Below are 15,894 nucleotides of genomic sequence, written 5' to 3' on the forward strand. Positions count from 1 at the left end.
CACCCCACCCTACTCTACCCCACCCCACCCCACTCTACTCTACTCCAGGTCTGCCTCCTCATACCAAGACATGTACAGGCCAGCCCTACCATAGAAATGGTACTGTTACCCTGCTCTCCCCTCTCCTGTCACCATCAGATAGGCCAGCCTGAGGAGATTTACAAACCACAGGATTATAGTAACATCATCTAAATCTGAATCCCAGCGTCTGAAATTACTCCTCTGTACTCAGAAAAAAAACTAAGAAATAATCCAACCGATATTTATTTTTAAATGTTTTTCATTCTTCTCAGACGCTTACTGGGGACTGAGTTTTGCTCTGTTTGTTGCCTTTCTGCACCTCCATACTCATCACGGTACAGTGGAGCATAGGATCTTGTTCACTCAAAAGCTGAAGTCACTCTTCTATATGTGTGAAGTTTTTGACTGCATCATTCGGTTCATTCTAGTGTATACATCATCGTATGGATTTGGGATTATAGTGTTCGCACTGAGAGGAGCTAAGAGGAAATACAGCTCGCTATGGTAACATACCTCGTGTTACAGTGAATACTTTTATTAATAATAATACTAATAATGGAAAATAATAATGACTGTTTTTTATATGGAACGTTTTTTTACACTTGTGATCGTTTCAAGACATTCAGATGTACAGTCCCAATCAAGTGAGCTTACTCTAAAGATATGCTGTGGCTGTGTCTGACCAGGAAAAAGTGGGAGAGGTACTGAACCATGTCAGAGAACAGGCCTTCGACCATGGAAGACAGAGTCAAGTGGGCAAACCATCTTCATGATTAATTATTGTATTCATTACCTCAAGCCTTCATGATTAATTCATTACCTCAAGCCTTCATGATTAAGTATTGTATTCATTACCTCAAACCTACATAAACAACTACTGTTAGTCTAACTTTAATCTAATGTCATTAAATTAGTATGAGGTGACTTACAACCTGTTTCACTTTCAGTCTTGATGCCTTCATGCTCAGGTGACCAGTGGTTCATGCTTTGAAAGACACTTAGTTTATAAGTCTCTCTTACACACACACACACTCACACACAAACACACACTCACACTCACACACACACACACACACACACACGCGCACACAAAAAAACAGAGCACAGTGCGCAGGTGAACTCTCAAACTCCAAAATGCAGAGGGCTTTATTAGATGAATGTAAGGTACATACAAAAGTTCAAGTAACAAAGGAGGTGTTTTTGTTCTGGGGTTCACAGTTCAGATGTAACGGCATGCTCCCAACATCCTCACGGGCACAAGCACAATCGACTCCACCTCCCAGCAGGCCTTGCGTCGCTCTGCGTGACCTACAGTGGGGGTGTCTCCTCCCTCCTCCCTCCTGACTAACCCCTCACCTTCCCCAGTAGGGTTTGAGAAGAATGAGCGAGGAGAGGAGGGAGGGATTCAGGGGAACATGGACAGCCCAAGTTCAATTCTACGCCACAGACTAAGCAAGGGTTTGCTGTTGTCTTCACACAAAAACTTGGAAAAAAGAACAAATTTTCCCCCTCAGGGTTCTCCCATCGCAAGGCGGAGCTGTCGCAGCCTGATGTTGATAAGAGCAGATAGAAAAGGAGACTGTGGGAGGTCCTGTGACCAGAATGTGTGCCGCTAATCCAAGCTGTGTCGTTAGCTGGTGATGTGTGTTGTGGTGTTTTTGTAGTCAAACTTCACTGGTCTTTGCTGCCCTGCGTACATTTCGATTTGATCTTTGTTTTTCATTTTTTTGTTGTTGTTGTATTTCTTTCTCAACTAACTTCTACAAACATCACATTGACAAGATTCTTTCAGAGACGGTTGTTATGGTAACGACAGTACACAAATCTCTACCGCGTGCCCCACCCATGACCATTTCAAGCTACATCATCAGAACAATATAAAAGTAGTAAAATAGACTGCTGCAAGTTGGTTTTTGGGGTTGATAAATTACAAAGAACAAAGTTAAAAACACATGAGCACCACATAGTACCGGCTCTCGTTACATATACTGAACATAGTTGGTGGTGAATGTCCCTTTTAACCTCTTAACAACTTAGGACAAATTAACTTCAATTTACCTGTACTTTACATGGTTGGTGATGACACATGGTAACTGGGAATTGGGAGGAGAAGGAAAGTCTATATATGTGTGTGTGTGTCTATGCTTGTTTGTGTGTGTGTTTGTGTGTGTGTGAAAAAGTTAAATGTGTGACAAGTTACTTAAAAAATGTACGGCACAAACTCACTTTACTTCAGTAAACACATGGAAAGTGGTGAAGCGGGGGGGGGGGGGGGGGGGTCATTCACAGTGAAGTGGAAGTTGGACCAAAAGGGGCTCTCATGTGACATGGAATACTGTCTCTGTTGGGTGGGTTGGTTTGCGGGGTGGGGCGGCCGGGCGGAGCTACTTGGCGTTGGCGGAGCTGCTGAGCATCTTCCGGACGGCCTGGGTGATGGCGTCGCGGTCGATGCCGTAGATCTTGAGCAGCTCGCTGGGCTTGCCACTGCGGGGCACGTGGGGCACGGCCAGGCGCTGGAGGTTGAAGCCTGACTCGTTCACCACAGCCGAGCACACCGCCTCCCCCAGGCCACCTACGGAACAGCAAGACAGAGGAAGAACTTGATCAAATTCTTGCGCGGGGGGAGGGGGGGCACTCATGTGTCACAAAATTGCACTGGTTTTCTTGTTGCCACACCCTTGATTCTACGTCCTCCATACTCTTAACTGCCTCTCTAATTCCGTCTCCTCACTCTCCCCTCCTTCTGTTCTGTTCAGCCGGAGGTTGGAGAGGTGAAGAGGGGAATGCTGTCCATCAGAAGCTGAAGACCGGTCGTCAACTCCACCCTCCTCCCATCCCCCACTCTACTCCAAACAAACGTACAGACACACACACACACACACAGGCAGGGCCGGACATGTCTGTCTGTGTTATCTAGGTCACAGTAAGCCCCATGGGCACACGGTTGGCTAAGGAAATCTGACAGCACTCTGCCTCCCTGGCCCTCACACTCTCTCCCTCTCCAGCAAACAGAATGCGCAGGAAGACCAAGCCCACAACACGCGGCACTTCCTCGACCAACCAGGGCCTGACAACACACCACAGCGCCGTCTCCGCACCAATAGGAGCGTGCCACTGCAGCATGACCCGATGTCTGGACCAATGAACGGGCAGCGGCAGCTGCATAAATATGTAATGTGGAGACGCTGGGGTTGCCAGATTCAGAAAGAGGCATCAATAGGTGATGGCTCTAAAACACGACTGGATGAGAGAACATACCCTCATAATAGTGGTCCTCCACAGTGATGATGCGGCCCCTGGTGATGCGGGCGTGGTCGATGATGGCCTTGGAGTCCAGAGGTTTGATGGTGAAGGGGTCGATCACACGGATAGCGATCCTCTCTGTAAAGACAGCCATGTTGTTTCATCACAAGGAAGTCTCACCATCTTCATATAAATGAATTTGACATCAAAAGGTGCCCAATCTTTCAGGCCTCCATGAAAATCTAGCATTAGACCATTTTTATTGTACAGGAGAACTACCATTACCACAGGCTAAATGGGCACTTCTTCGTTTTGGCATCGGAAAACATAATATGCCATTTTATTTAAATTAAATAATGTATATAACTAAATTACGTACTAAGTATTTCTGTCTTGACAACTAGCTATTGCTAGTCAAAGGTCTTGTATGTTAGACTACAACACAAGACCAGGGTACCATTAATTAGCTACTGATGTTAGGAAGATAATGTACACAAAGGTCAAGTAGAAGTCAGTGAGTTCAAAGACAATTATTAAGCGTAAGACGAAACATTGCGAAAGGCTTTTGTCTTCAGGATCAAGGCTAATATTAGCGCTTACGCCCGGATAAAAGGAGGATCAATCTTGATCAGACCAGATAATCTGGGATGATCTCAGTTAATGGAGGAAGTCAAACCCTAGAATGTTGAATGCATCAGATTAGCAGAACGCGTGCAGATTAGCAGATTGGATTGAATGGACACAGACGGGAGCCTGCCAGAAGTGTGACTGGAGTGTGACATCTTGATTCTGACACCTACCCCCCTCAGCTCCCTCTCTCCCTCTCTCTAGCAGGGCTGTACCCCCCTCAGCTCTCTCTCTCTCTCTCCAGCAGGGCTGTACTCCCCCCTCTCTCTCTCTTTCTTTCTCTCTCTCTCTCTCTCTCTCTCTCTCTCTCTCTCTCTCTCTCTCTCTCTCTCTCTCTCTCTCTCTTCTCTCTCTCTCTCTCTCTCTCTCTCTAGCAGGGCTGTACTCCCCCCCCCCCCCCCCTCTCTCTCTCTCTCTCTCTCTCTCTCTCTCTCTCTCTCTCTCTCTCTCTCTCTCTCTCTCTCTCTCTCTCTCTCTCTCTCTCTCTCTCTCTCTCTCTCTCTCTCTCTCTCTACCTTTCTTCAGCAAGTCGGCTGCTGCCAGGGCCTCGTGGAGGGTGACTCCAGCTGCCACAATGGTCACCTGGTCCTCCTTGCTCTGGTAAACCACCTACAGCAGGACAGGGTGGAGAAACAACCAATCATGTCTCTGTTGGGGGGACACAACCAATGATGTCTCTCTGTTGGGGGAGAAATAACCAATGGCGTCTCAGAGAACACAGTCTGAGATGTTCACCCTACTTGCCTCGGGGGAATGTCCCTGTACTTACTGTAAGTCACTCTGGATAAGAGCGTCTGCTAAATGACTAAATGTAAATGTAACTGGGCTGTTGCAGCTGTTCCAGTAACTACGCCAGGTTTACAATCAGAGTAGACTGTGGCTGGGCTCTGCTCGGTCCAGCGGTATGAAGACGGCCTGGACTTCTCACCTTAGCCTGCCCCACATGGAAGTCCTCGTTGCTGTTATAGATGATGTTATTCTCTGGGCGGCTGGTCCTGATGTAGCAAACCCCCTGAGAGAGACAAAAAACACCAGTTACAATAAAAAATGAATATTTACATGTCTTCAGTCTTCAGTCTTGGGCTTGAGGGAGGCTTGTCACCTTTGTGCTGGCAGCCAACTCCACAGCCTTCTCAGTAGACACACCGTCACTGGGGTAGAAGATGGTTGCCGTGGGAATGGCCCGGAACATGGCGATGTCCTCTAGGCCCATCTGGGAGGGGCCATCCTCTCCTGAAACACACACACGCAATCACACACACTGGCACCATCAATACACATCCCGCATTTGCAATACGATTAAAGTATAAAACAAAACTAATGGTCAGGTGGACATAGAGGTAGACAGACATACAGAAAGAGTGGCATGCAGTGTACCTGCACTAAAAAGGGACACCTGGTCCCTCGATGATGACATCATCCAGGACAGACAGAGAGGGTGAGAGAAGGGAGGGGCTGAGGGCTAGGAGCACGACTTCAGGGGGTGAAGAGAGTGTGAGGAGGGCGAGGAGAACACACCAGAGAATAAAGAAAAAAACAAAATAGAAAAAGAAAGAGAGAAAAGTAAGGAGCTGGGTCAACCATACACTGAAGGTAGTCACTGTGGCCAATCAAAACCGTTGGAGGGTGGGGTTGAGCCAATAGAAAGAGTGCAGGGTGGTGAGTGAGGGAGGAGCCTAACAGAGGGGATGGGGGTGAGGGGGTGTCAGGTGGGAAAGTGATGCGCAGTGCATGGAGGTGATGGAGAGCAAGTGTGGGTGGGGCTGAGGGGTGGAAAGGGGCGGGGTCAGAGAAGGGGATCAGGGGAGGGGTCAAGGGAGGGGGCAGGGTCAGAGGGGGCGGGGTCTGTGGCTCACCAATGGAAAGGCCGCAGTGGGAGCCACAAAGGTTGATGTTGCTCTCAGAGATGGCGGCCATGCGCAGCTGGTCGTAGGCGCGGCTGAAGAAGGAGGCCAAGGTGCTGGCGAACACGATGTTCCTCTCGCGTGCGGCGCAGCCCATGGCAACGCTGACCTGGAGGGGTGCAGGAGGGGACACACACACACGTTAAATCATACTTCAACAGGCTCTACATGTAATCCTTCTGGAACGTTCTCTTCCTCATGCACCTGCAGGTACTTAGCGGGATCATAAATCAGCTCGGGCACGCTGGTTTTGAAGCCCGGATTTCCCCGGATGGGTGGAGCTTACAGCTTCAGACCATTGGGTGAGGATGGGTTGTAATAACTGAAGGACAATCACACCCATCTACCCATGGTTATCTTTCTCTCCTTCTTCTAAACGTGGCAGGCAGATCTTGAGGACCAATGGGAATTTAAAAAAGGAACCGCACCCCCAAAGAGGCCTTGCCCCTGGTGACTAACAGCCAATGAGAAGTCAGTCCCCTCTATCCCCGTAGCCCTCACAAGCTTATGAACCCATATGAGGGGGATTCGCTGGCGTGCCTTCCTCTCACACAAGCTCATTTCCTGTTTCCTGTCTCCGCAGTCCTTCCTGATCCCTCGGCTCATCTGCTCTCTGAGACTGAAGCCCTTCAGAGTGCTAAAGAAGGGACATGGTCCGTTCCTGGAGATCCGCTTCCCTCCAGTCCTGCCCTTCCTTCACCTGGTGCCTCAACACACAGGAGCCCTTAAAGAAGGGAGGGAGGGAGTCAGGCGGCTGAGCGGTCAGGGAGTCGGGCTCGTAATCTGAAGGTTACCGGTTCGATTCTTGGCTGTGCCAAATGACGTTGTGGCCTTGGGCTAGGCACTTCACCCTACTTGCCTTGGGGTGAATGTCCCTGTACTTACTGTAAGTCGCTCTGGATAAGAGCGTCTGCTAAATGACTAAATGTAAAGAAGTCAAAGTCGTGTTTTACATCTGTGTCTGACTTAAGTCTTTTAATTGGTTGCTGTCTGTCATGTTTGATAAATATGTCTGCATCCTAAATATCAGGTTCAACTTGGACCACAGAATGCAGTGACATGACACTGAATTTCTCTCTACCCACTATCCTCCTAAATATTTGAACAGCGCTGCCTCTTTGAGATTTATTTTGCTTCTTTTGTCATTATTAATGACTTCTCATTTGCGCATCTATGCATTTATTCTGTTCCGATTTCACAATTGGGCACAATCGACTTGATGACAATTGTCAGTCAAGTCAACCAGAAAGACCCAGTCTCGACACTAATTAATATTTCACCTCTCGGCACGCCTGTCATAACTGCTGCTCATCACGCACACAAACACACGCACATGTACACACACACACACACACGCACATGTACACACACGCACATGTACACCCACACACACGCACATGTACACACACACGCACATGTACACACACACACATGTACACACACACACGCACATGTACACACACACGCACATGTACACACACACACACATGTACACACACACACACACACATGCACACGTACACACACACACGCACACAAATGCACAGAGACGCATGTGCCTGGATGACACACACACTCTCACAGGGACACACATACACACACACAGCCACACACACACTCTCACACAGACACACGCTCACACGCTTGACCTAGATTAGAACTGGCTTCTGCTGGAACAGGCACAGCGTCATGAACAAAGGGATGATAGGCTCTCTCCCCTAAAATTTTTATCTACGTACAGCAGTACAGATGGAGGGAGGGGTGTGGTTGTGTGTTTGTGTGTGTGTGTGTTGCCTGCTGGACATATTTTTTCTTCTTGTGAATCAAATGTGATTCTCCAGATTCACATACAAGGCTTTGTTTAGGAATTGGGGCTAGTTGGATGTTCACTGCCAATGCAGAAGCCGTTTCTTTCCACAGGAGACGGTGTCATTAACTCTGGTGAGATAATAAGTGTGTTTTTTGGTGAAGTATTCTAGTCAGTGTGTGTTTGAAGTGTGAGGTAGTCAGTGTCTGTTTGGAGGGTGAGGTAGTCAGTGTGTGTTTGGAGGGTGAGGTAGTCAGTGTGTGTTTGAAGTTTGAGGTAGTCAGTGTGTGTTTGGAGTGAGTTAATCAGTGTGATCTTAAGAGGTCCTACCATGTTCTGCTGAGCAAGGTAGCACTCAACAAAGCGGTTGGGATGCTCGTTCTTGAAGATCTCAGAGTAGGTGAAGTTGTTGGTGTCGCTGTCCATGGCCACCACGCGCTCATTGTAGCGGCCCAGCTTGGCCAGAGCCATGCCGTAGGCCTTCCTGGTGGACATCTGCACAGAGAAACCAGCAGTCAGGCAGGACAGCTTTCCAACTGTGGGTAGATACCTTATTCCTCTCAGTATTTAAGGTAGAGTAGCACTGCATGAATGAGGAGTCACTATCTATACAGGGTTAGGGGTAGCTCCAATCTCAAAATCTGATTGGTCAACAGTCATATATATATATATGTATATTGATGATTTAAACATGGGTGTGTGTGTATCTTTGTGTGTGTGTCTATGTGTGTGTGTGTCTATGTGAGTGTGTCTGTGTGTGTGTGTGTGTGTGTGTGTGTGTGTCTCTGTGTGTGTGTGTCTCTGTGTGTGTGTCTATGTGTGTGTGTCTATGTGTGTGTGTGTGTGTGTGTGTGTGTGTCTCTGTGTGTGTCTATGTGTGTGCGTCTATGTGTGTTTGTCTGTGTGTGTGTGTGTGTGTGTGTGTCTCTGTGTGTGTGTGTCTCTGTGTGTGTGTGTCTCTGTGTGTGTCTCTATGTGTGTGTGTGGCACCTTCTCGCCGGGCTTGTAGCTGGGGGCGCTGGGCATGCGGACGTTGCGCAGGCTGACGGGCGGGGCGTCCTCCTGGGGGCTGGTGGGGTACAGACGCTTGCTGCTGTTCATGATGCGGCCCTGCAGCTCCTTCAGCACCCCCTCAGCCATGTCCTTGGGCAGGGTCTTGGCGTGCCAGCCCATCTTGTCCTCCGCAGCTGACAACACACACACACGCAGCAGGGAAATGTTAGACTCAGACCTTGAGATATGTCTGACCGTCTGGCATGCTTTCTGACTGTCTGCCCTACTGATTAACTGACTTTTGTTTAATAACATGCAGTCTAATCACATGTTCTACAAACCAATAAGCGCCCACACACTTATGTCTGGGGTATATGCTGTATGGTGCATGTTCCTAGACAGTGTGTGGGTGTGAGTAATAACATGCAGCAGAGGAGAGAGGCAGAGCGTGTGCTATACCTGGGATGCCCTTGCCCTTGGTTGTCTTGGCGATGATGGCGGTGGGCTGGTGGCGTGGCTGGCTCAGGGCCTTGCACAGCTCCTCCACGCTGTGCCCGTCCACGATGATGGCGTGCCAGCTGCAGGCGGCCAATCACAGACACACGTCAGAACGTCACATGGGCTACTCCATGGGAACATGCATGAGAACAGACCTGGAACTGAGTAAATTCCACATAGGCCCACTAATGTTTACATTCTGCTTTCACACATTTGTAGATGGCATTAGCCTTTAAGAACTCTCTCCAACCTCCCCCTCTCTCCTCCCTCTTCACCCCCCCCCCCCTTCCCCACCCCAGCCCTCCTCCCTCTTCACCCACCCCTCCCTCCCTTCCCCACTCCAGCCCTCCTCCACCCCCCTCCCCTCCCCCACTCCACCCCCCTCCCCCACCCCAGCCCTCCTCCCTCTCCACCCCTCCCTCCCCCACTCTAGCGCGCCTCCCCCCCTCCCCCACCCCAGCCCTCCTCCCTCTCCCCCCCTCCCCCACCCCAGCCCTCCTCCCTCTCCCCCCCTCCCCCACCCCAGCCCTCCTCCCTCTCCCCCCCTCCACCACCCCAGCCCTCCTCCCTCTCCGCTCTCCTACCCGAAGGCTTCGCAGCGTTTCTGGTACTTCTCCATGTGATGCTGCAGGGGCGCTGGGTCGCTCTGGCCCAGACGGTTGATGTCCAGGATGGCCACCAGGTTGTCCAGCTGGTAGTAGGAGGCGAAGGCCATGGCCTCCCAGACCGCACCCTCGGACATCTCACCGTCCCCCATCAGGCAGTACACGCGGTAGCTACAGTCATCCAATCAAATCACGTTTTATTTGTAGCCCTCTTTACAAGCTATGTCACAGTGAGGGCTTCATATACGCCCATAGAACCGCACCTAAACCAAGTTTTACACTGAAGGAAGACAAGGACTACAGGCCGGGGGAGTGGGGGGGGGGGGGGTGAGGATGGGTGGGGGGTGTTGTGGGTAGATAGTGTGTGTGTGTTTGCGTGAAAATATCAGACATTTGAATTCCTAATGAAGTTAATGCAAATTGTACTGTAGATCCCAAGTATAGCAGAGTATCCAGTCCTGTAGTGCCCGTAGTATGAGGTGGTGGGGGGTCTTTGTCTGTGTGTGAGATGGCTGAGTGGTTAGGGAATTGGGCTAGTAATCAGAAGGTTGCTAGTTCGATTCCCGGCTATGCCAACCAAATGACGATGTGTCCTTGGGCAAGGCACTTCACCCTACTTGCCTCGGGGAGAATGTCCCTGTACTTACTGTAAGTCACTCTGGATAAGAGTGTCTGCTAAATGACTAAATGTAAATGTGTGAGGGCTTGTTTGTGTGCGAGTACAGTATGCGTGCGTGCGCACATGCGTGCGTAAGTTAAACGATCCATCTACCTCACAGCAGATAATCCTCCCTGACACTTTTCCACTTGGACAGCTGCATTCCCTCTAACGTATCAGGAGGGACAGGGAACCACCTGGGAACCCAGAGAGCCCCCCCTCCTCCTCCTCCTCCTCCCCCCCCCCGTCCTCACCCCAGGGGGGGGCGACCCCAACACCTTCACAGCTTCTCTTGTTCTCACGCGCCCCCTCACTCTCAACACCCAGGCTGAAGCCAGCCGAGTCTGGGCACTCTGCATATTCAAATCAAATGGACTTCTAATCTCCTTACGTCATTGGGTCCAGGCAGCTACCAAACCTCACAAAATCCCTCCACTCTTTAAACACGCATCTGCTAACTCGTCTGCTAACTCATCCGTCCAGGGAATTTATTTGGGAGGGTTAGGATTTTTTAGGTAAAAGCCTTTACTTGAATGTTAATTAAAACGGCCTGGGTTTAAATGCCCATGGCACTCTGCTGCATCTCTTACCCCTCTCTCTCTCTCTCTGTCTTTCTCCCTGCCTTTCATGTCACACTTTCCTTAAAATCTGCTCCAAATTATATACAAAAATAAATTCAAAAAGAAAACAGGTACAGTGTGAAATCGTGGTTCCAGATGAGGGATTGAAAATCAAAAAGTACCTGAGAACCTGATCAGGAATCATGGGGTCTGAAAAGGCTTCTCAGAGGAATTCTGTCTGGATGTTAAAAATAACCGCGTCATGGCTGCCGGGGCTGTGTTTATTAGAGCAGAAGAACGGGAGGGCAGAGCATGCAGGCGTTCCACACCCACAGAACCTTAAAGAACCTCTGCAGGCACCGAGGAACCCTCAAAACCACTCAGGCAGGAGGCACTGAACTGCTCCACGTTCAAACCTCAAAAGTGCTTTACTGACTGAAATGTTTTGGGGATGGTCTAAACCACTAAGCTGTTAAAACGAGGCTTAATTTAGATGGAGGTGCGTCTGTTTATCTGTGTGTGTGTACGGGGGTATTGGTGTGTCTAAACCATTAAGCTGTCAGAACTAGGCTGCATTTAGATGGTTGTTTGTGTGTGTGTGTGTGTGTCTGTGCAGGGGGGTCTTGGTGTGTGAGGTTGTGTGCGAGAGAGAGAAAGAGAGACAGAGAGAGAGAGGGACAGTATAATGTGTGAACTCACCTGGACTTGTCAAAGTACTTCCCAGTGTAAGCCATTCCACAGGCCACACCCAGGCCCTGTCCTAGAGAGCCAGTGGCAACATCCACAAACTGCTGCTTCTGAAACACACACACACACACACACCATACCATCTGTGTCAAACCTGGGTGAAAACATTTTTGTTTCAAATACTCGATTCCCTCATTTCCTGTCATGATTAAACCAACAGCAATACCATCTGAAACATGCCATCTGTCCATCTGCTACAACAGCTAGGCTAAAGCTAACAGTTACTCAGTCTCACATCCACTCTGGCACTAAGCATTCACGTCTTCCAGGCAAGCAGCCAGTTTTCAAGCGTATTAACATTGGTGTTTGGTACTAATGAGCACTGACTGCCGGGATTTAGTGTGATCAGAGAATGGCAGTTAGGGTTAATTCGGTGTCACCGTATATATATATGTGGGGTGGCCCTCCAGGGTGGAGTTAATTGTCATGATCAGAGACTGTTAAGGGTATGTTCACTTACAGGTGTGGGGTGGCCCTCCAGGGTGGAGTCAACCTGGCACAGACTGAGCAGCTCGCTCTCCTTCAGGAAGCCTGTCTCTGTCCACATGGCATACAGGGCCGGTGCAGCATGACCCTGAGGGCACACACAACCATACAAGAACAATACATCAACCATATCAACCATACAGTACATCAACCTTTTTTAGACCATTAAACAACCATAGATCAACATACAGTAGACTGGATAACAACATGACATGTACACATGGCACAATCACAACACAACCATCACACAACCAAATATATTCGTATATGTTTATCGTATGCACCTTCCTGCCACAGAAAATTCCATGTTTGTGTGAATAAAGCCCATTCTGATTCTGATTCTGATATACTGTGTCTGGCCATTTGATTTGAGTTTATTCCCATTACAAACAGAGATAAGTTAAATGCCACTACAGCCTCAAACCCCACCATAACCAATCAAAACGTCTTGTGATCTTTAGCTGTGGAGAAGAGTTGGCGTCACGCCCCTCACCTTCGACAGGATGAAGCGGTCGTTGTTTGAGTTCTTGGGGTCCTCGGGGCGATACTTCATGGTGTGGAAGAACAACACGGACATGATCTCCGCCACGCTGCAGCATGACGTGGGGTGACTGAGAGAGGGAAGGGGAGGTTACAATCACATCACTCCTCCGCGTGGCAGTCACTAAACAAACAGACGCTTAGCAGCAATGCCCAGACTGTTACAACCGCTGCGCCGCATCCACGCGGTGAAGTGCCCACACACGCACGCACGCACAGTAAGAGCCGCAGACTCACGGTCAGAATCTAAGAGACTTAATGGATTATGGTCTGCTGTCTAAACTTGACAAGGACACCATGGGCAAAACATTGTATTTAATACCATTAAAGACTGGTTACAATATTCAAGTACAGTTGATGGCATGTTCAAAACGAAGATGTCTCATCTGGTATTTTGTAGAAAGTTCAAAGTAAACGGCTAACCCTAACCTAAACCTTACTGTGCGCACGCGCAGTCAATCCTGATTCGACAATTCGACGGGTAATATCAAATTTAAGGACACCGGCCTTGGGACACGGACACATCACAGGTCAATCCCTTATGCGGCTCGAGCGTCCGTCAAACAGGGTACCATTTTGGCTTCTTAACGATAAGTCACAGGGCGCCATTTGGAAACACCCACGCCACACATGCTCAATGCCACTACCCCAATCTCCCGCTGCGTATTTACGCAACGTAGGCGAATTTTCTTAATCTTCTGTTGACCTGACAGATGCTCGATACAAAAAGTCGGTCAGAGCTGAGAAGTTGTAAACAAAGACAGACTTTTTTTTCCCCTGTAAAGTAATTCTTAACTGATTTGGCCAGAACTGAATGGTTGTGTGGGCTGCGTGCGTCGCCTATTCACAGGCTTTCAGTCAAGGGTGGAGCTTTAAAGACGGCTCCATGTGCAGTTTAATTACATGAATACTTTGTTAATTGAATAAATGTAGTGTTTTACAAAATAAACGGAAAAAGCAGGTGCACTGAGATCCTAACAATTCTCTTGAAATTAGCGGAGATGGCCGTTTACAAAAAAAAGCAGTTTACAATCACACCTAAGACTTGTAATTAAACTTGTAGCCAAAGTCTATCCTATACACATAGGATATATACATATTTCCTTTTTTTGTTGAGATTTTTTGTTCAAATTATTCCTGTCAATATCTCGTCAAAGGTGCTTTGTTAATTGTTATACAGTTGGGTAACCTACTAAATTGACAGAAACAAGCAACGTTATTAATATGTTATGGAACTTTTTAACACAATGAAGCGTGCGCACATCTCAGATGGGACCCACTGATGCCTTCAGCCGAGCCGCGCGACGCATAAACCGACAGACACTCCATCGAATCAGCTCACGCGCTCGGAACGCACTGCCGTCTTCTACCCAGTAACAGTTATCTCTACGCAACATCCAAACCACGCAATATCTCAAACTAAATGTATTTAACTTAACAGAAAACTAGAAAAAAACATACATTTAGGTAATACTTAGTGAAATAAAAAGTCAATCAGGGATCTTTGCGATGAGCGTACATATTTTGTATGTGTATTTCTTCCCCCAAAAAAGAAAAAAAAATGTTCATTGGAACTTATCTCTAAAATCTCTATCCCATCTCACCAAAACAAAATATTTAAAAAAGCATCAGTCTTATTTTCTAACGCAAGTTCATTCATTCATTCATTGTCCCTCTAACAGGAGAACAAAGAGGAACATGCTGTTCCCTAAGCATTTCTCATCTGTACATGCATGTGTGTGTCTGTCTGGCTGTGTGTGTGTGTGTGTGTGTGCATGTGTCCTGATGTGTGTGTGCCTGCATGTGCGTACACACTAGCCTACCCATCGCTGCGTTTAAACGCATTTGTGTGTGTGCGTGTGAGCATGTACTCTGGTGTGTGTACATGCGTACATGCGTTTGAATGAATGACAGTCTTCTCTATGCAAGTCTATGTGTGGGTTCTTCCAGAGAGTGGAGACTCACCCGCTGCCAGCCGCCGTGGTAGCCTTGATGGAGTTGATCCGGAGGCGGATGGCGATGTTCCTGAGAGCCTGCACAGTCTGCTGGTCTGGTTTGTGGTAGTCCTCCATGAAGGCAAAATATCAACGCACCACAGCACCAAAAAAAGTAAAGGACTGGATCCGACTGAGTGTCACTGCACGAGAGGACGGGTTAGGTGTGTGTGTGTGTGAGAGAGAGATAGAGAGAGAGAGTGGGGGTTGGAAGGGAGCACCCTGCTTGTGTGTGTGAGTGAGAGTGGCGGGGAGAGAGAGAGCGAGAGAGAGGGAGAGGAGGAGAGGCTGGATTTATCCTGGCGCAAGCTCGCTTGCACACACACACACACACACACACACACACACACACACTGAAGAGGGAGGGAGGGGTACGCCTGGTGAAGGGGGGTAGTGAGTCTGACTGCTGAGGTTGAGTGGCACGCCGTACAGACGAGGATGCGAGCGTTCACATGCGCGTGTGTGTGCGTGCTTGAGGGGGTGTGTTCATGGGAGGTGTGTCGGGGGGAGGAATACAAACAGACTGGAAGGGGAGAGACAGACGGGATGAGGGAGGGGGAGGAGGAGGCGGGAGGAGGAGAGGAGGAGGAGGAGGAGGGGGAGGAGGAGGAGGAGAGGGGGTGGATGGGTAGAAGCGTCTATCGACAATTGTCTTTGGCCTCTGTGTCTAAACTCATTAGCCTATACTGGATAGATGACTTATTATTGGTCCCTATTTTGTTTAATCCACGGCGTGGCTTTGTGTGAGCTCCACGTCTTTGCCCACAGTCATTTGGGCATGTGAGAAAGATTTGTGTGTGTGTAAAGCAGAGAGAGAGAGACAAACAGACAGACAGACAGAAAGGGAGATAATTTTGGTAGCGGGGAAAGGTTTAAAGGTTTAGTTTGTTTAATCTGAACCCCCACAGAGCCCATGTGTGTGGAGAGCAGCAAGCGAGAGCAAGCGAGAGACAGAGAGAGAGACAGAGAGAGACAGAGAGAGAGAGAGAGAGAGACAGAGAGAGAGAGAGAGAGACAGAGAGAGAGAGAGAAAGAGAGAGAAAGAGAGAGAGACAGAGAGAGAGAGAAATTACGGGTGAAAGAGAGGAAGAAAGAGAAAGCTACGGTGAGACAGATGTAAGTGAGGAGAGATGGAGAGGAAGGGGGCGATCGAGGGGGGCGATTGAGAGAGTGCGGGAGAGAGGTAAAGAAAGCGAGTTACAAAGAGAGGG

At 48.8% G+C, this 15,894-nt stretch overlaps 1 protein-coding gene across 1 annotated transcript; it reads right to left on the bottom strand.

Annotated features, from left to right (window-relative positions):
* Positions 1-1,138: 1,138 nt before the first annotated feature.
* tkta (transketolase a) lies at positions 1,139-14,953 on the bottom strand. The gene is made up of 14 exons (XM_062471514.1): positions 14,655-14,953; positions 12,643-12,760; positions 12,124-12,237; positions 11,616-11,713; positions 9,678-9,869; positions 9,055-9,173; positions 8,593-8,789; positions 7,933-8,097; positions 5,748-5,904; positions 4,994-5,124; positions 4,820-4,903; positions 4,407-4,500; positions 3,280-3,402; positions 1,139-2,593 (listed from the first exon to the last, which is right to left on the bottom strand). The coding sequence occupies exons 1-14, from the start codon at positions 14,759-14,761 to the stop codon at positions 2,406-2,408; spliced, it is 1,887 nt and encodes a 628-aa protein (XP_062327498.1). The 5' UTR covers positions 14,762-14,953; the 3' UTR covers positions 1,139-2,405.
* Between the last annotated feature and the right edge of the window lie 941 nt (positions 14,954-15,894).

The sequence above is a fragment of the Osmerus eperlanus genome, chromosome 1 (assembly GCF_963692335.1).
Source record: "Osmerus eperlanus chromosome 1, fOsmEpe2.1, whole genome shotgun sequence".
Classification (NCBI taxonomy): domain Eukaryota; kingdom Metazoa; phylum Chordata; class Actinopteri; order Osmeriformes; family Osmeridae; genus Osmerus; species Osmerus eperlanus.